This window comes from Salvelinus sp. IW2-2015, linkage group LG32 (assembly GCF_002910315.2).
Source record: "Salvelinus sp. IW2-2015 linkage group LG32, ASM291031v2, whole genome shotgun sequence".
NCBI classification, from domain to species: Eukaryota; Metazoa; Chordata; class Actinopteri; order Salmoniformes; family Salmonidae; genus Salvelinus; species Salvelinus sp. IW2-2015.
Window position 1 is genome coordinate 10,302,554 of NC_036871.1, and position 21,270 is coordinate 10,323,823.

A 21,270-nucleotide genomic window follows, 5' to 3' on the forward strand; every position below is an offset into this window, starting at 1 on the left:
CGCTGCATTTTGGTTGAATCCCTGCTCCTCCTCTTCGGATGAAGAGGAGGAGGAAATCCGTTACAGAACCACCCACCAAACCAGGACCAAGCAGCGTAAGTTCGAGCAGTGGAATACTAAACAGGAATGGACATGGGAGGAAGTGTTAAACGGCAAGGGTTGCTACACATGGGAGGAGATCCTGGCTGGAAGGGATCGCCTCCCATGGGAACAGCTGGAGGCAGTGAGGAGAGCGGAGGCAACCGGAGAGAGGAACCGGAGATATGAAGGTACGCAGCTAGCACGGAAGCCCGTGAAGAAACCCCAAAAATGTATTGGGGGGGGCTAAGAGGTAGTGGGCCGAGGGCAGGTAGGAGACCTGCGCCCACTTCCCAGGCTAGCCGTGGAGAGCGGGAGTACGGGCAGACACCGTGTTACGCAGTAGAGCGCACGGTGTCTCCTGTACGTGTTCATAGCCCGGTGCGGGTTATTCCACCTCCCCGCACTGGTAGGGCATTGAGCCAGGTGCCATGAAGCCGGCTCAACGCGTCTGGTCTCCAGTGCGTCTCCTCGGGCCGGCATACATAGCACCAGCCTTACACATGGTGTCCCCGGTTCGCCTACATAGCTCGGTGCGGGTTATTCCACCTCCCCGCACTGGTCGGGCGACGGGGAGCATTCAACCAGGTAAGGTTGGGCAGGCTCAGTGCTCTAGGGAGCCAGTACGCCTGCACGGTCCGGTATTTCCGGCGCTACCTCCCCGCCCCAGCCCAGTACCACCAGTGCCTACACCACGCACCAGGCTTCCAGTGCGTTTCCAGAGCCCTGTTCCTCCTCCACGCACTCTCCCTGTGGTGCGTGTCTCCAGCCCAGTGCCTCCAGTTCCGGCACCACGCATCAAGCCTCCTGTGCGTCTCCTGAGCCCTGTACGCACTGTTCCTTCTCCCCGTACTCGCCCTGATGTGTGTGCCCTCAGCCCGGTACCACCAGTGCCGGTACCACGCACCAGGCCTATAGGACGCCTTGAGAGTCCAGTGTGCCCTGTTGTTGCTCCCCGCACTAGCCTGAAGGTGCGTGTCCTTAGCCCGGTGCCTCCAGTTCCGGCACCACGCACCAGGCCTACAGTGCGCCTCATCCGGCCAGAGCCATCCGTCTGCCCAGTGCCATCTGAGTCATCCGTTCTGCCCATGCCATCTGAGTTCATCCGTCTGCCTCAGTGCCATCTGCAGTCATCCGTCTGCCCAGTGCCATCTGAGCCATCCGTCTGCCCAGTGCCATCTGAGCCATCCGTCTCCCCAGCGCCATCTGAGCCATCCGTCTGCCCAGCGCCATCTGAGCCATCCGTCTGCCCAGCGCCATCTGAGCCATCCGTCTGCCCAGTGCCGTCTGAGCCATCCATCTGTCCCGAGCCATTAGAGCCGCCCGTCTGTCCCGAGCCGTCAGAGCCGTTCGTCAGTCAGGAGCCGCTAGAGCCATTCGTCAGTCAGGATCTGCCAGAGCCGCCAACCAGACAGGATCTGCCAGAGCCGCCAACCAGACAGGATCTGCCAGAGCCGCCAACCAACAGGATCTGCCAGAGCCGCCAACCAGACAGGATCTGCCAGAGCCGCCAACCAGACAGGATCTGCCAGAGCCGCCAATCAGACAGGATCTGCCAGAGCCGCCAGTGAGCTGAGCAGCCAGAGCGCCAGTGATCCATGAGCGTCCAGAGCCGTCGGCCAGCCATGAGCGTTCCAGAGCCGTCAGCCCAGCCATGAGCGTCCTGAGCGTCAGCCAGCCATGAGCGTCCTGAGCCGTCAGCCAGCCATGAGCGTCCAGAGCCGTCAGCCAGCCATGAGCGTCCAGAGCCGTCAGCAGCCATGAGCGTCCAGAGCGCATGCCAGCCATGAGCGTCCAGAGCCGTCAGCCAGCCATGAGCAGCCCCTCAGCCCGGAGCTGCCATTAATCCAGAACTGCCCTCAGTCCAGAGCTGTCTCTCTGTCCGGAGCTGCCCTTCAGTCCGGAGCTGCCCCTCTATCCTGAGCTATCTCTCTATCCTGAGCAACCTTCTCTATCCTGACCTACTCTCTTTGTCCTGAGCAACCTTATCCCGGTGCTGCCCCTTGTCCCGGTGCTGCTCCTTATTTCGATGTTACCCTTTAAATTAAGTGGGTGTAATGGGGAGGTGGTCATTCGGAGGGGAGACGTAAGCTGGGATTGACTATGGTTGGGGTGGGGACCTCGCCCAGAGCCTGCAGCCACCACCGTGGTCAGATGCCCACCCAGACCCTCCCCTAGACTTTTGGTGGTGCGTTCGGAAGTACGCACCTTGAGGGTGGGGTTATGTCACGTTCCTGACCTGTTTTCTGTTATTTTTATGTGTTTAGGTCGGTCAGGACGGTGAGTTTGGGTGGGCAGTTCTATGTTAGTGTTTTCTATGTTGGTTTTGGGTGACCTGATATGGTTCTCAATTAGAGGCAGGTGGTTTACGTTTCCTCTGATTGAAGAGCCCATATTAAGGTAGGTGGTTTCACATTGTGGGTGTGGGTGGTTGTCTCCTGTTTCTGTGTTTGTCGCGCCACACGGGACTGTTTCGGTTTGTTTGTCCGTTCGTTCTTTTGTGTAGTCATTTTTCCTGTTCGTGAGTTCTTCGTTGTATGTAAGTTCGCATGTCCAGGTCTGTCTACTCCGTTTTGTTATTTTGTTAGTTATTCAAGTGAAGTTCGTTTTCGTTCCTTGTTTAATAAATATCATGTCAAATCACAACGCTGCATTTTGGTCGAATCCCTGCTCCTCCTCTTCGGATGAAGAGGAGGAGTAAATCCGTTACACTCACTCCCCCCCTATCTGAGATATCTACTGCAGCTCTCATCCTCCACATACAACACCCGTTCTGCCAGTCACATTCTGTTAAAGGTCCCCAAAGCACACACCTCCCTGGGTCGCTTGTCTTTTCAGTTCGCTGCAGCTCACGACAGGAACGAGCTGCAACAAACACTCAAACTGGACATTAAGCCTATTTTGTAAAAACTCCCAGCATTCGTCAAAGATTCTACAGATGTGAAAAACAAAATATCAGAACTGTCTAATCTCCCTGACAACATCATGTTGGCTCTACATAAATATCTCTCATGAAAAAGGCCTAGATGCACTGGGATATTATCTACAGGAACGTGACGGAGAAATGTCACCGCCTAGTGAATTTATCTGTGAACTGGCTTCTCGCGTTCTACTTTGCCTTTTGAAAAACACTTTTTCCTTCAAGTTAGTGGAAATGCTATGGGCTCCACCTTTGCCCCTAATTATGCTAATTTATATGTGTGCTATTTTAAGCAAAAGTTTTCTGTGATGAGACCAGGAACCCTTACTTCTCCATGATCCTCAAATGATTCCGGTATATTGATGAAATTCCCTGTGTGTGGATTGGCACTGAACATGAATTCACTTCCCTTTTGAACAGTATGAACACTGACCTGAAGTTCTCTATTGAATATGACCACAAGCGGGTCCATTTCTTGGACATGTGGATAGAGGTTGCTAATTGGGAACTTTATCGCCACTCTATATCAGAAAGAGACTGGCAGAAACACTTTTCTCCTAGCAAGTAGCGCTCATTTTAGTGCCCTTGAAAGAGGGTTACCCAAGAGCCAGTTCTATAGGCTCAGACGTGTGTGTCATTCGACAAAGGACTTGATTGATAACGCTGTCAACATGAAACAAACGTTTTCTGGACGGGTTACTCCACCCATTGTGCGGAAGATGCGTACCGAATTGCGCTCTCTAAACCTCGCCAGGATGTACTCAATAAATGTGTTAAAACTTCTAAGGAGTTCTATTACTTGAATATCTACATTCACCCCCAAAGCCTGTATGATTAAAAACATAGTAATGAAGCACTGGCATATGCTCACCTCAGACCCAGAGCTCGGCCAGGAATTCAAAGAACCCCCCCTTCAATTGTCTACAAACGGGGCCCCAATCTTCGCAGTAGACTAGTCAGAGCCAGCTTCAATATGGGCTCTAAACAAGCCGTCCTTTCTCCGCTGAGAGATGGAAACTACCCTTATTGCAATTGTGCTCAGTGCAACAAAACCAAAAAAAGTCTCAGAGTTCTGACATCCTAGATCTGGATACAGTGTTAAAGGCGTGATCACATGCAACACAAAACATTTGATTTACATCCTATTTGTGACAACATGTACGAGGGCAAGACATCCAGAAGCTTGAAACAGAGAATTAGCCAACATGAGACGCAAGGGTGAAAATGACCCTGTTACTTGTCACTTTGTCCAGTGCTCTCACATTGTGTCTTCTCTACAATTCCAGGGCATTGAGAATGTGGAAGTGTCCCCAAGAGGAGGAGACAAGGACCGCAAACTCTGCCAGAAAGAACTCTTCTGGATTTATACTTTAGGCACCCTAAAGCCGTTAGGATATAATAAGGATTTAATACGAGGGTCATGTTGTAATTCCTATTGTCATTATCTTAGCTTAGCTGAGCTTGGTTTAGCTTAGCTTAACACACACACACACACACACACACACACACACACACACACACACACACACACACACACACACACACACACACACACACACACACAAACACAAATACAAACACAAACACAAACACACACACCCCGGTGTAGGTGTCCTGTAATCATGGAGGCCCTAGTGCCTGACAGGTTACCTTAATCTAGTTGTTTTCTAGAGTTCTGCATAGAGTACCAGTCAAAAGTTTGGACACACCTACACATTCCAGGGTTTTTCTTTATTTTAATATTTTCTACATTGTAGAATAAAAGTGAAGACATTAACTATGAAATATCAAATATGGCATCATGTAGTAACCAAAAAAGTGTTAAACAAATCAACAAATATTTGAGTTTTGAGATTCTTCAAAGTAGCCACCCTTTGCCTTGACAGCTTTGCACACTCTTGGCATTCTCTCAACCAGCTTCATGAGGTAGTCACCAGGAATCCATTTCAATTAACAAATGTGCCTTGTTAAAAGTACATTTGTGGAATTTCTTTCCTTAATGCGTTTGAGCCAATCAGTTGTGGTATGACAAGGTAGAGGTGGCATACAGAAGATAGCCCTATTTGGTAAAAGACCATGTCCATATTATGGGAAGAACAGCTCAAAAAGCAAAGAGAAACGACAGTCCATCATTACTTTAAGACATGAAGGTCAGTCAATCTTTGAACTTTGAAAGTTACTTCAAGTGCAGTCGCAATAACCATCAAGCGCTATGATGAAACTGGCTCTCATGAGGACCGCCACAGGAAAGGAAGACCCAGAGTTACCTCTGCTGCAGAGAATCAGTTCATTAGAGTTAACTGCACCTCAGATTGCAGCCAACGATATATTCCTTTTATTTCTTTTCTTTTATCGTTTTTTGACTTTATTGCTCTTTGAGAGTATGGGTTCCTTATACTAACATCACATTCCCTGTGTTTCTGTGTTTTGTTCTAGCAGTAATACTGTACGTCTATAACATGTTCTATTCTATCCTGTATTTCTATCTCATGTTACGACATCTAGTGACCCTTTTGGGTACCTTAGATTACCACAGGGGTCTACAATTACGTCTGGCTCACTGTGTGGACATATCTGTCCCCACTATTGTTTGTAGTGATATGCTCTGATGAAAACTCAGCTGGAAGTGGGCAGAGACTTTTTCCTGTTCCTCCAGTTTTGTCTTTTGCCTCTAGCGACTTCACAAATCAGGATTTGGGTGTGCGGTAGATACAGCCTATTATCAACATGCGATACCATGAAATTAAATGTGAAAACATTTGAGCACGTGGAATTTGAGGCGTCAAATGTAATTTTGAATACTTTACTTTAAAAGGCGTAATTGACATTAATTACAGTTTTTTTCTGATTGCTTAGGCACTATCTTTGAAACTATAGGCAATTTTTTGCAAAACTCTACACGCTAACCACAAAACCTTACACCAAACCAGCAAACCATTATAAATCTCTTGCAAAAGCAAACAATTCTTGCAAAACTCTTTAAAATTGTTTTTGTTTTTGCGTCAATACAGTACACACAAACCATCATTTGAATAAGCACACATGTTGTCACATATTAAACCAAATCACATTATTTCACATGACATGTGAAAACGACGTCACATGTGAAAACATGTTTTTGGAACACTTCACTTCTAAATATATTGTTTTACTTCACGTGCAATTGCATGTGTTATCACTGTTCAGTTAAAGTGTTATTCGTTTTACAGTTAAGACATGACTCCGCCGTTGTGCTGTAGAATTTGGGAATTTAGTCTCTTGTATAATACATTCTATACATTTGTTTATACTGGATTAAGTGTAAATGTTCATTAATTGTAATTCTGTTAGTTATACTCCAACTTTCTTTTTAAGTGTTGGTTCTGATAGCTTATATTCTCTTGTAAGAGATTGTCAGTTGGATATGCTCTCTATGAGGTATAAACATATCATTCATCTAACTCAAATAATCTTTTCACAAATAAGCAAACGACTGGAAGTGTTACTTTGTTCTGCGGTCTCCCCTACTATGTGGAGCAGGGGGGTCAAACTCATTTCCCCTGCGGGCCACATTCGGAGGGCCGCACTTAAATGACTTTTTCCTCACTGTCAACATTTTCAGCAAAAAAATCCTCTATAGTCAATCTATTGGTTTTGGAATTTTCGATGCTCCCTGACTGTCTAGCTTTCGTTTCGCTGACTTTTATCAAGCTGGACAGAGTAAGACTATAAATGTGTCCATTATTATTTCTATACAGTTTCCATTTGGTTTTAGTAATTTCAATGTTGATTGAGATATGTATATTTTTTTACTCAAACCAACCGCATTTGTATTGTACTGTAAGAGAAGAAAGAACATGAGCCATTCAGAGTACTTTTATGTCAAAGGGACCCCTTACCTCACGTCAAAAAGGCTACCCTGTCATAAAATAGTGAGCATGAGCTGATGTTGTGATCCGCAAGTCATTATTATAGATGCTCACCATGTGAGTCTTTGGACAGACCAATTGGCAATGAGAAACCGGTCTTTGCAATAGATATAGCTTGTGTTTAAAAAGTCCCTCTGAAATCCATTGGAGGCACCACTTTGTAGAAGATCCTACTTCTCAATTCCATCAGATACAGTATTTCAGATCCTCCATTACGATATAATGGCCGCTAGAGAGAAGTTGTGTTGAAGTGTGAGAAATGGCTTGTTTCCATTCCAAAACAGTTTGTGCACATATCATGACGACATTTTGTGACGTTTTTTGTTCGTTTTGGTGTTCGGCAAGGTTTTTTTGGACTGTTTGTGCACACAACATGTTTTTGTTAGCCGAAGTCTACGGCCCTACGACGGTGATTGGTCAACAGTAGGGATTCTTCAATTAAGTGTTTGTTGTCATTCAACAAGAGACAACTAGTTTTCATGCACATTTTTTCACTTGAGAAATACTGCACCAAACATATTAGCTAGGTGTAAAATTGCTTGACTAAGACCCACTCTGCAAAAATGTCCAAAATCACAGATTTCTTGAGTTATCTTGAAGAAGTGTATACTGGCTATGGCATCTGAAGATGGACAAACAGTACTATTTTTCTCTAGTTTTTCAAGCGAAGGTCTTTTAAAGGAGTATGCGTGGCAAAAATGTTCACTTTGCCTGGCCACGTTTTGTTAGAAGCAAACTGAACTTAGTATGCGGACGCCTAAAGACAGATACACTTCTTATTGGTTGGTATACAGGGCAAGAGACAGAACACCCTGATGAGCTTGCTACCTTTAGCCCCTAACCTCTTCCAGGGAACACTGGGTGAAGGATCTGGGCTGGTATGCATAAAGGGTTTTAGAGTCGGACTACTGATCTAGGATCAGGTCCCCATGTCCACATAATCTTATTAATTATGGTCTGAAAGGTTCAAATGATCCTAGATCAGCAACGGGCCCAGACATGGGGCAGTATCTGACTGGCTCTGCTGAACTGAGTAAAAGATCTGTAGTCCACTGTCTCTCCCTACTCTAGCGGAATACAATTGGGTCTCTCTGTTGGATGGGTAATCAATGGGGTTGATAGATTACAGTAAATCTAGTCTGGCGACATGCTAAAATCGAGCAGAATTGCCATTGAGGATTATTGGTGATCTTGTTAGCCTTTTGTTGAGGAGAGGCCATGAGTCTATGTACCGGGAAAAAGGTTTTAATCATGTATTTAGTATTCATTGTACATTTCCGTTTAGTCTTAGTTTGAATAGGATTGTAACATTCATTTTGAAATACAAGTGAGAAATTCAGTATACATTTTCAGTTGCTTACAATAACTTTACGATTAGATATGAAGAGATACTAGACTTCCGAGCAACGCTACAGGACTGAAGGTCCCCCCCCCCAAAACATAGATGACTGGGTCATCTAAAATGAAATGTGCCGATGTAACTGATACTAATGCAATGACAAGTGCTTGACCTGACATAAGAAGCCAAGGTGAGCTCAGGTTATGTTGGACAGATCCAGGGACGCCATCGAGGCTCATTGTTTCCTTCCAGCTGCTTCCACTGTTTACCACAGCCTCGACTATCAACAAGAGAAAGGTTTTGCCCTCTAATGTTTTTACCAGTCTGGCGGCCATGGGACTGAAGGGGCCAGCCAAATAGGAAGTGTAATTAGCAATCATGGTCATAAGGGAACGTTAGTAACCAGAGACAAAAGGGGTCAGAGTTCTGCAACCCTGGGTAGGAAGGAGGTAGCAATAATAAGCGGCCATTCCTTTCCTGCAGTTTGGGCGGAGTGGGGAGACGTGGCGCCCCAGGCCTTTCTGGGCTCCAAATGACCGCTAAAGTCCCCCAGACCAGAGCAAACCCAGTATTCCCAGACACCATTGTGACACCAATCTGCGTCATCTAGAAGGGTTTTGACCTAATCGGCCTCAGATACCTGGGGACGCCCAATAGCAAATGACCCGTGGCAGTAGAAGACAAGCAGAGATAACCTAAAAAGTTATTGTGAATACTACCCATCATACTTTCATGTTACTGAACCTACAACACTACAGAGGGATAAGCCGGCAATTATTCATGCATTTGAAGTCGGAAGTTTACATACACTTAGGTTGGAGTCATTAAAACTCGTTTTTCAACCACTCCACAAATTTCTTGTTAACAAACTAAAGTTTTGGCAAGTCGGTTAGGACATCTACTTTGTGCATGACACAAGTAATTTTTCCAATATTTGTTTACAGACAGATTATTTCACTTATAATTCAGTGTATCACAATTCCAGTGGGTCAGAAGTTTACATACACTAAGTTGACTGTGCCTTTAAACAGCTTGGAAAATTCCAGAAAATGATGTCATGGCTTTAGAAGCTTCTGATAGGCTAATTGATATCATTTAAGTCAATTGGAGGTGTACCTGTGGATGTATTTCAAGGCCTACCTTCAAACTCAGTGCCTCTTTGCTTGACATCATGGGAAAATCAAAATAAATCAGCCAAGACCTCAGAGAAGAAATTGTAGACCTCCACAAGTCTGGAGCAATTTCCAAACGCCTGAAGGTACCACGTTCATCTATATCTGTACAAACAATAGTACGCAAGTATATACACCATGGGACCACGCAGCCGTCATACCGCTAAGGAAGGAGACGCGTTCTGTCTCCTAGAGATGAACGTACTTTGGTGCGAAAAGTGCAAATCAATCCCAGAATAACAGCAAAGGACCTTGTGAAGATGCTGGAGGAAATAGGTACAAAAGTATCTATATCCACAGTAAAACGAGTCCTATATCGACATAACCTGAAAGGCCGCTCAGCAAGGAAGAAGCCACTGCTCCAAAACTGCCATAAAAAAGCCAGACTACGGTTTGCAACTGCACATGGGGACAAAGATTGTACTTTTTGGAAAAATGTCCTCTGGTCTGATGAAACAAAAATAGAACTGTTTGGCCATAATGACCATCGTTATGTTTGGAGGAAAAAGGGGGAGGCTTGCAAGTCGAAGAACACCATCCCAACCGTGAAGCACGGGGGTGGCAGCATCATGTTGTGGGGGTGCTTTGCTGGAGGGACTGGTGCACTTCACAAAATAGATGGCATCATATCCATTATGTGGATATATTGAAGCAACATCTCAAGTCATCAGTCAGGAAGCTAAAGCTTGGTCGCAAATGGGTCTTCCAAATGGACAATGACCCCAAGCATACTTCCAAAGTTGTGGCAAAATGACTTAAGGACAACAAAGTCAAGGTATTGGAGTGGCCATCACAAAGCCCTGACCTCAATTCTATAGAAAATGTGTGGGCAGAACTGAAAAAGAGCGTGCGAGCAGCCTACAAATTTGACTCAGTTACACCAGCTCTGTCAGATGGAATGGGCCAAAATTAACCCAACTTATTGTGGGAAGCTTGTGGAAGGCTACCCGAAACATTTGACCCAAGTTAAACAATTTAAAGGCAATGCTACCAAATACTCAATTAGTGTATGTAAACTTCTGACCCACTGGGAATGTGATGAAAGAAATAAAAGCTGAAATAGATCATTCTCTCTGCTATTATTCTGACATTTCACATTCTTAAAATAAAGTGGTGATCCTAACTGACCTAAGACAGGGAATATTTACTCTGATTAAATGTCCGGAATTGTGAAAAACTTTTTTAATATATTTGTTTAAATGTATTTGGCTAAGGTGTATGTAAACTTCCGACTTCAACTGTATATCAAATTAAGATGAGTATACAGGTTTAAAGGGATGTTCACCTATAATAATTTTCAAAAGATTTTCTATTATTTTGTTGGTTGTTGTTGATTGACCCAGTTTTAAAGTCCATATTTTGGTTGTTTGGTCAGCAGCATCTGTCTACTAGCGTACCTCTGGGCAGGGCTGGACAGGGCTAACTGTAAGTAAGTGGACATTTCCACCCCAAAGTTAGTCAAGTTAGCCAGCTAGGTAGCTTGAGTTATTTTTTTAAAAATTATACAGTTAACCAGGTTAGATACCACTCCTACACTATTTTGCTAGATACCAGTAACACTGCTTCATGAACATTTTGTTGATTGTGACATATCCACTTCATAGCATATTCAAGCCTGCTTGTACTGTAACCTGCAGTGCAATTTGCACAATGCATAGCACACACGTGTTTGAACCCACTCTATTACATGGACAATTAAAGTCAGTGTACTTTTGATGAGTTTAATTGATTGATTTAAAATCAGCAACATTTGCAGTTTTGATGTCTCTTTCTCAGGTATTGTCAATGGAAAGAGTCTAAGAGACTATGTGGTCCAGTGTGGCAGAGTGTGCTAAAGTGGAATCAGATCAGAACACAGACATACAATCTCCTCATGGCTTCTCTCAATGTGAATTGGAGGTCCAATCATCCTGACTGGAAAAACACTTGATGTTAAACAAAGGATTTCCTTTAGACAGGATAGAGGTCTCCCATCCTGAACTCTACCATATATTAGTTGGCAAACAGTCAAACCACTTTACCTATTTAAAATGTTTGAATTAACAGTTGGTTCCCTTGGGCATTGTTTCCAACAGGGTGTTTGCCACCAACATTTCTCAGTCGTTCTACTGTTCTACTTTAATTGTGCTTAATGTAGGCCAGATGGTGTGCCAGATAGACTTTGATTCAGAAATTGATCCGGATGTGCTAATTTAATAGAATAATGCCGTGCAAAGGGTTTATGGGTCGTTTTCGAGATTCCGTTGAGACAAATTGAAATGGAGCTGTGGTACACAATGGATGATGCTCTGTTGGTAGAGCATGGTTCTTGTAATGCTAGGATAGTGAGTTTGATTCCCGGGGCCACCTATACATAAAAAAATATATATGCATGCGTAGCTGTAAGTTGCTTTGGATAAAAGCTGTTGGCCTAATGGCATACTGTATAATATCTGGGTTGGCATGTTCCTAGATGTAATTTAAGCATGCTATTTTCCCATTGAGGCAAGAATTCTGTTATAGACTGATGAAGTTAGTGTTTGTATTATTGGACCAGGGGTTGCTGGGATACTCTTTCCAATAGTTCATATATCCCATAGACACAGCAATAACAAAAGAAAACATTGTTTGGTGTCCAAGGCTATTTTAGGGGCTGGTTTTGGGGAAAGAACATACTGAAGATTTGATGGATAACTTTATCCTTCCGTCTCTCAATGTTTTTTTATAAGAGTTGTTTCATGGTCTTATTAAGTGTATGGAAATACATAGTCTGTAGCCAGCCCAGGGGGTATTGTTAATGTTGGGTTTTGTATACACCAGTGTTTGTACCTTTCCCTCCCATCCGCTCCAATTGGTCTGACAGGTTGGCAGACATAAACATAAACATCTTGGTCGGATAAAATTGTCTTCCAGTAAATGATGTCTGTAACGTGACGAAGGGGAGGGACTGTCAGCAGTGGGACTATTATCCTCACAATGGGTGACGCAAATGGGGACAAACAATTCATATCCGTCTTGGATGGGGTACATGTTTCTGAAATCAGCGGTGTGAAATTCAAAGTAGTGCCTTAAACATTGAGGTCATCACACATCATTCATAGAACCGGAGTTCCAATACCTATCCCTTCGTTTTAATAAAAGTATATACAGTACATTAAAAACAGATTATTTATGACTTTCATGCCTTTTTCCTGACTAAATCAACATGTTCAAATAATCTACATTCTTATTTGTTTACCAATGACATTCAATCCCCCAAAAAGTGCAAAAATTTAATACATGTCACACTAGCAACAGATCTTCTTTTATGATATATTACAATGCAGCTGCTGCTGATAGAAATTATATTATACATACACTGGGTGTACAAAACATTAAGGACACCTTCCTAACACTGAGTTGCACCCCCAGTTTCAATTCATTCATTCAATTCGTCATGGCATTGACTCCACAAGGTGTATAAAGCGTTCCACAGGGATGCTGGCCCATGTTGACTCCAATGCGTCCCACAGTTGTGTCTAGTTCTTGATGCACACAGGAAACTGTTGAGGGTGAATAACCCAGAAGCGTTGCAGTTGTTGACACAAACCGGTACCTACTACCAGACCCCATTCAAAGGCACTTACATGTTTTGTTTTGCCCCTTCACCCTCTGAATGGCACGCATACACAATCCATGTCTCAATTGTCTCAAGGCTTAAAAATCCTTCTTTAACCCGTCTCTCCTCCCCTTCATCAACAGTGACTGAAGTGAATTTAACAAGGGACATCAATAAGGGATCATAGCTTTCACCTGGATTCACCTGGTCAGTCTATGTCATGGAAAGAGCAGGTGTCCTTAATGTTTTGTACACTCTGTGTATTAACATACCACAACTCAATATGAGGAGACTGGGTTTTAGAGCAGAGGGTCCCATTCCTTCTCCGTTTTCCTCTGCGATTCCATGGATTACCCAGATACTCTGCAGACAAGAAGAAACAATAGAAATACTCGTTCAGTTCATTGTGTCTCCCGCAGGCAGCAGATCACATTTGAACGTTATCATTAAATGTTCTCTCAGCCGTGTTGAATTAAAAGGTCTAGAAACATGGTCATTTTTTGGCACAAACACATTTATTTACGGGTCACTTTGCTGTACGGGGGGTTTGAACTCACTCTGAGCCGGTGTTGGGTTTGGAATACTGCTGCAGCTCGCGTAAGTATTGATTGATATTAGCTGTGGAAACAACAGAACAACATCATTAGCCATCACCCATAGCATATCAGTCTTAATAAGAAGTTATGTTTATATCAAGCCTTGACACTAGTATGTCTTACCTAAACTGTAACTGTTGGGGCTACCCAAGCCTGGTCCGATTTTCTTTGCAACACCTGATGGTGACCCGGCACCACTCAGTCCTGTCCCTCCTGATCCCCTAGTACCCACTCCTGTTGCACTTGACCCTGCCCCGCCCATTCCTGTGTTGCCAAACACTGTATTGCTGTTTCCTGTTGCAGATGCAGATGCGCCCAACCCACCTATTCCTGCCATCAATCCTGTTCCAGCAATTGACCCCCTGTTACCTTGCCCTGTTGCACTCGACCCTACCCAGCCTGTCCCTGTGTTACCAGTTGCACCCGGGCTACCCATTCCGGTCTGAAACATAATAAGACAAAGCGAATGATGTTAGGTGAAAATACTGTCATAAAATATAGTAAAATATAAGAATGAGTTATACATAATTTATAATCACAGATAATAATAATAATAGTACAAACAAAGCCTATAATTTAAGGTTACTTACGTAACCGCGGTTCTATGAGAATATATGTGAGCTATCTCACTATGGCAGTGGTTCTCAATCCTGGTGCTGGGGACCCAAAGGGATGCACATTTTTGTTTTTGCATTGGCTTTCAAAGCTCGGGCGGCAGGTAGCCTAGCGGTTTAGAACGTTGGGCCAGTTACTGAAAAGTCGGCAACTAGGAGGAAAATCTGTAGATTTGGCCTTGAGCAAGGCATTTAACCCTAATTGTACCTGTAAGTCACTCTGGAAAAGTGCATGCTGAATGACTAAAATAAAATAAAAAACAATGTATGTAAAGGATTATGAGTTGCTCATTTGAAAGATGTGCACCCCTTTGGTTCCTCAGATACCTCTGGTGGAAAGACCCTTTCTGGGCTGTAAGCTTTGCTATTATATTTTGCAATACTCTAGTGCAATACTCTCGCTTTCATCCAAGCAAATGCGCAAGGCGCATGCTGGACACAAATGTTGGAGAAGCGGGTGTAACCACAAGCTCCATGGAGAGACAACACAGTTTGCCGCTGACCCCAGGCATACAGGGGTCAAACCCAGAGTTTGGGTTCCAAGGTACCCAGGAGGACCCCGGGGCAAACTGAAAGCACAAACAGGCGGGCTGACAGCACTTGCAACCCCACTCACTCGCTTTGCAGGCGTAGGATAGACAGAAAAGTGGGTGCTTTCCAGTGGCAAAAAAAAGCACAATAGACTGTCCTATGTGATGGGGTAAAGGCTTGGAGCGCACCCTCAAAACGACACAACATAGGGTAGAGTCCTGTGTGAAAGGTGAGATAGCAGCTAAATGGTCCTAGGAGATCTTCCCTCTGTTTCCAAGGAATGATCTGTGTAGGTCACACCACTTCTCTGAAAACGCATCGCCCATTTATCAAACAGTGGGCGTGTGGGAGAGGCACTGGCACTAAGCCTACACGTTATACCTTGAGCCATACACTTGTCGTGCACTGCGCTCTTCTGCGGTGACTCTATCATAGTCTGTCCCATGCATCCCCAATACATTTGTAGTACAATTTAAATTCTGCTATTACAGCCCTTGGCCTTTCTGTAGCCTCCCATGTTTTCAAACCCTTCTTCTCTCATGAATATCTTTATTTATATATAGCTAGGGAGCTGTGGTATAGCTAGGGAGCAGAAAAGCGTAGTGCATAGGGGAAGTACCATAACACCTTGATATCAGGGATGCGCATTCAAGCAGATGCGGAAATTTAGTTAGGATGGAAGAAATGATATAATAAAACCTGAAAAAGTGTGAATGTAAACCAGGGAAAAGATGCACTACCCTCCCTGTGCCCAATAAAAAAAACACACAACTCTCTGCAAAGAAAAAACTAAAGTTAGACAACCCTCCCCTATTTTGGACCCTCCCCCCTCACCTGGGTACATTTCTCCCCCCTCACCTGGGTACATTTTTCACTTTCCCATAGCTTTCATTTTCAACTAATGTTTTTTCCTAGAGATAATTGTCATCGTAAATCTCATTTACATGATTAGATCTTTTCACCAGTGTCTCAACTCTATCCCTACAGCAAGGACGGAAACAATTTCTGGCCTCAGTTTGACTTCTAAATCATTTTCTGTCTATATTTAAACGGCCCTTATCTCTGACCTGGATGAAAGCCCACTACTAAACCACAGAACAGATCTTCCTTTACCCTGGAGCCACAGTTGGCCAAGGAGGCGTTGAGGCTCCGGATCTTGTCGTTGAGGATTTTGATCTCGCCCTCCTTCACCTTCATCGCTGTCTCCCCCAGATCCTTGTCCCCCTGCAGCCTCATGCGGCCTGTCAGCAGCTTCTCCATCTCCTGGTCGTATTTCTCCTGGGTCTTCTGCAACTTTTCTTGGTGCTCCAGGGCCATGGCGCTGCGGTTCTGGCTGCACCAGTGGTGGTCCTCGGCTAGCTGGTCTTTCTCCGCCTGCAGCCTGGCGCTACGGCCCTCGATCTCCGACACCTGGGAGCCTACGTTGTCCAGGTAGTGCTGGAACTTGGTCTCCACCTCGCGGGACAGACTGGAGCAGTTGTTGCGGATCTGGTCCAGGTGGTCGCGCTGCTTCTCGCAGGTGAGCAGGAAGGGGCTGACTTTGGGCAGGAGGGTGTCGATCTTCAACAGGAAGGCTTTGGAGACGTTGGAGATGCCACTGAGGGATTGGACGAAGTCCTCCTTGCACTTCTTCCTGTAGCTCTCCAGCTGTTTCAGCAGGGAGGTCTTGTCCCTCCGGAGGGAGATGGCATCCAAGGTGAGGGTGTCCCGGTTCTTGGCTGTGTTCTCTATCTCAATCCTCATGAACTGCACCGTCTGACTGAAGTTGGTGCTCACTAGCTTTAACAATTGCTCTAGCCGCTGGACCTGGTTTTCATGTATATTGTTGTTGTTGCCTGGAAATGTTTTTGAGGAAGATAAAAAAGAAAGAAACAAGTTTTGTGTTAATACTTCTGAACCACTATCCGAGGAGCACTGTCGACAATGCACCTTTTAAAGGCAATGTTCCTGCGTTGCGGATATAATATTCACAGTAAACACTGCAGATGTGGGCTCAACAGATAATTCCCTCTAAACCAAGCACGCTACAAGGTGGCTTGGATTGAACCCCAGCCCTGTGTTGGTTTTAAGTGAATTCAGAATGGCGGATAAATCATTTAAATGATATTTTCACTATTTTATATTCTTACTTAGGTACTACAACAGCAAGCATTTGCCGTGAAAACCGAAAACCGTGAAGACAGAATATCATTGCCAAGTTGTAATTTGCTCCTTGCTGATTCTTGTCCAAAGAAATACCAGTTAGGGAAGTTAGGAAAGCTAATAGGAATAGGAAAGCTAATAGGAATAGGAAAGCTCACCTGTGAATTACAAGGATGAGATTCCGTGTTGACGTTTGAACATATGAAACACTAGTGCAGAGCAGAGCAATGAAAGCATTGGTTTGTCTTAAAGTTAATTTGTCTTACCATTTAGTGTTGTCATTGGTGTCATGACTCTGGGGCATCGGTTCATGTTAAGTTGAATCTGACAGCTTCTCTTATCATTATCGCATTGATTCTGTGGATATTAATAACAGATATGCATCACATTTTGTCCGCTAAAGAAAATTTGAGTGCAAGGTTCACCTACTGTGTACATGCAGATTATTGTTGACAGTTGTTTTATACATATGTTTTATACAACTGACAAACTTAAATCTGAACGTAACTAGTGATTGTTAATGTTTATGTAGTAACACTGTTTTAACCTTTTCAGGTATAAATTTGCTGAAATGAATGGATATAATGATCGCTGAAATAATAATGGATATGATATACTTAATATACTTGAATGTAGTTTGTTTTTTGTTAGGCGTGTTATTTCATGTTCAATTACACTAAAATCTAAATCAGTTACCACATTTAATTTTTCTATCCACTAATACAACTAAGCTGACTTAATATTAATATTCAATAAACCATTCACTGTGACCCCACTGTATGTACTGTACTGATGTCGTTGTGTTGAATATAAAAAATGAACTATTCTCTCAAGTATTTCAAAATATCAAAAAACATCCACCGCAACTCTCTAGCATTGACCACTGAACCAGTCTCAGCACTTACCGCTTGGTCTCTGAGATTGGTGATGAACATGACAGATTTGTTTGCCATTTGACGCAGATTTATGATGTCCCTGTTGTTGCGCATCTTGTCAGTCTGAGTAGCATTCAGGAGAAGCGTCAGATTCTTTTTCTGCTGCCGGAGGTTCATGTTGTCAATGGAGAGACGGTTGAAGCTCTTCTCCAGGTCTTGGACCCGGCTCTCGGCTGCCGCGTCCGGGGACCTCCCGTAGACCAGGAAGAGAACGAGACTGACGATGATGAGCGACTGGATCAGAGAGGAGAAGAAGAAGACAACCCTCATGTAGTAGCCACAGCTCTTCCCTCTGGGCTTCTGGATCTTCCTCCTGGCCTCCAAGCCAAACTTGGCCTGGGAGTAACTGCTTTTGTACATGACTGTTTAGCCTCTGAGGCACAGTACAGAACAGAACACCCTTACTGAGAAACAGCCAAGCCCAGACAGAACTAAGACGGTTCAAAATGGTTCCACTTCTTGAGGACCAAATGAAATACCAAAAAAATTGAAAAGATGTGAGATATCTTAGGCAACCGAACTCAGTCCCTGGTAGTGGTGTGGTTCGGCGATAGTATCCCCCTTCTGACTTAAGGTAGCGCACAGTGGCAGTCCAAACAGTAGAGTTCTAGCCGTTTCCTCTCCTGAGCATTGTCTGAGAGTGAGAAGACAGGATTGTGTAAACATCGTCAGGAGTTTTATAAACACCTTGCCACACTTCCCATTCTGGGAACACCTTCCTGACCCCCTCCCCATCCCTGGACATCATGTCAGGGTTAACATAACATTACGCACAGACACACACACACACACACACACACACACACACACACCCGGCACACACACACACACACACACACACACACACACACACACACACACAACATCAAGTACACACATACGCATACGCACACACATACATATAACATCATGCACACACACGCAAACACACTGTTTTTTACCCCTGGCCCCCTGCGGTTTCAGCCGCCCCTTTGTTTGACAACATGTCAGCACATGTGACAAGAGATAGTGGTCCTGAAATTCCATGCTCCGAAGAGGGAAAGAGATAATAATCTTAGGAAAAGTCTTTGGGTATAACAGTCCTAAGTACTATTTAACAAGGTGTACCTAAACTGTACCAGTATATGTACCTAATATGTATTACATAGGTATTAGGGACACTTAAATGTGATGGTTTTTGTAGGCATCATATATAATGGTCTTTCATTTTCCTTGAGCGATCTAAACCCTTACCTGCTCTCTGATTAGTTGTGAGGTTCAGAGAGGTTATTGTTGACAAGTATTTAGCATAGGTAGGTACATGCATGTTCACACTCTTGAGAGGTATATGATCCATGAACAATTGTTCTGACAATTGTGCTGACCTTTGTTCTGACCATTGTTCTGAAGATATTATTTGTTCTAAAGATTTGATCTGTATATATTATCTTCCTCCATAACTGCCTTTCTCAAAATGACACATTGTAAAGACCTAATTTCCCCCCCCCCAAAAAAACTTTTTTTATGGGATCATGAACATGGTTTCCGGTGCACAGCTCCACTAGTTAAGTGACAGGACAATAGTAGGCCTACACGTTGTTCCATAGAGTATCAGAGCCAGCAACCCTTTGATGCTGTGCGTCTCAACCCAACTTGCTGACGTGGGCAGCCATTGTTGCTGTGCCAACCCCCGTCTTAAGAGGAAGCAGTAATTCACCAAGGTATTAGAATTGGCCATTTCCGAGTTTCTACCATCAGGACAGATCACAGATAAAGCTTGGGAACAAAAGCAGGATATCAGGGACAAACACAGAAGTACACACAAAATGTTGAATATTGAAAATGAATTGGGTTGTTTATTTGGAGCATAAACAACCGGTATTCTGGTAAATGTTGTCAGAATAAAATTGTGGTTCGAACCACGTGCGTAATAAAAACGTGCATCCCCTTGGGTACCTGTCTCCTAGAATTCTATTCTGGCGACTCAACTCCTTCACTCTAATGTTGTAGACGGCCCTATAGGACTATGACAGAACGTGGTACTGGTGTAGTTTTCAGCCTATAGTTTCTACCTAGGAATACAGAGAAGCAACTGCCAGATGTATCATAATAGCCAAGAAGTAAAGCTGCACTGAGAGCCACATTGAATAGGGGGGTGAATAGCAGGGTGAAAAATCGCATTAAAACACAATTGAAATGTATTTTCGGAAGGGCTGTGGTCACTATTCAATTAATACATTAAATATATACAGTGCCTTCAGAAGGTATTCACACCCAAATGTTTCCACTAAGCGGAACGTGCGCGGGGCCTGCTCCCAATTGACTGGCTCAGAAAAAAATCTGCCTGTGCAGATGTAACCGGTGTGAAATGGCTAGCTAGTTAGCAGGGTACACGCTAATAGCGTTTCAATCGGTGACGTCACTCGCTCTGAGACCTTGAAGTAGTTGTTTCCCTTGCTCTGCAAGGGCCGTGGCTTTTGTGGAGCGATGGGTAACGGTGCTTCGAGGGCGACTGTTGTCAATGTGTGCAGAGGGTCCCTGGTTCAAGTCCAGGTAGGAGCGAGGAGAGGGACGGAAGCACACTGTTACATTGGTGCCGTGACCCAGATCACCGGTTGCTGCAGAAAAGGAGGAGGTCAAAGGGGAGTGAGTGTAACCAGTGTGAAATGGCTAGCTAGTTAGCGGGGTGCGTGCTAATAGCGTTTCAATTGGTTATGTCACTTGCTCTGAGACTTTGAAGTAGTTGTTTCCCTTGCTCTCCAAGGGTTGTGGCTTTTGTGGAGTGATGGGTAACGGTGCTTCGAGGGTGACTGTTGTCGATGTGTGCAGAGGGTCCCTGGTTCAAGCCCAGGTAGGGGTGAGGAGAGGGACGGAAGCAACACAGAACACAGCAACACTGTTACACAGAAAAGCATGAGATTGAATTTCACTCAACTTTTTAGAGTTTTCATCCTTAGTTAACACTATCAACATTTCCCTTTACTGTGGGAATTGTGATCAAATCAATGCAATATTATCCACTTTCAAAGCAACAAAACTAATTATGCAAGAGATTTTTTTGTTGTCACGCCGCTCTCCCTCTCTGGCGCTCGAGGGGTGTCAGGCTGCCCTTCATTATGCACATCTGTCACCATCATGCGCATCAGCGCTCATTGGACTCACCTGGACGTCTTCACCTTGTTGATTGCCCCATCTATGTATGTCTGTTCCTCCGTTGGTTCACCGTGTCAACATTTTTGTCGTTTTGTTTTCCAGATTCTGTTTCTGTCAATGTTTCATTAAATGTTCACTCCCTGCTTCTCCTCTCCAGCGTCTGTCCTCACAGTTGTAGGCAGAGCACATCCGAGTTTGGTCAATTTATTCATCATCTTTTGTTTGAAACACAATGTTGAGCGAGGACACGCACCTGATTACGCATATAGAAGTAGCACTAGTCTACCTGGCCAGCACGCAACTGTATGCCCATAAATGTACCCATT

At 44.2% G+C, this 21,270-nt stretch overlaps 1 protein-coding gene across 1 annotated transcript; it reads right to left on the reverse strand.

Annotated features, from left to right (window-relative positions):
• Positions 1–12,853: 12,853 nt before the first annotated feature.
• Positions 12,854–18,451, reverse strand: plvapa (plasmalemma vesicle associated protein a). The gene is made up of 6 exons (XM_023976804.2): positions 17,783–18,451; positions 17,144–17,234; positions 15,849–16,570; positions 13,714–14,032; positions 13,552–13,612; positions 12,854–13,357 (listed from the first exon to the last, which is right to left on the reverse strand). Exons 1-6 carry the CDS (start codon positions 18,170–18,172, stop codon positions 13,345–13,347), a joined length of 1,596 nt encoding a protein of 531 aa, XP_023832572.1. The 5' UTR covers positions 18,173–18,451; the 3' UTR covers positions 12,854–13,344.
• Positions 18,452–21,270: the final 2,819 nt, after the last annotated feature.

Bases quoted from the DNA above. Each gene is read 5' to 3' on its own strand.
- plvapa (XM_023976804.2), bottom strand. From the start codon at position 18,172: ATGTACAAAAGCAGTTACTCCCAGGCCAAGTTTGGCTTGGAGGCCAGG. The intron at 14,033-15,848 runs GTAAAGGAAGAT...ATTATGTTTCAG, and splicing joins TGGCCAACTGTGGCTCCAGG to ACCGGAATGGGTAGCCCGGG. The intron at 13,613-13,713 runs GTAAGACATACT...TTGTTTCCACAG, and splicing joins CCCCAACAGTTACAGTTTAG to CTAATATCAATCAATACTTA.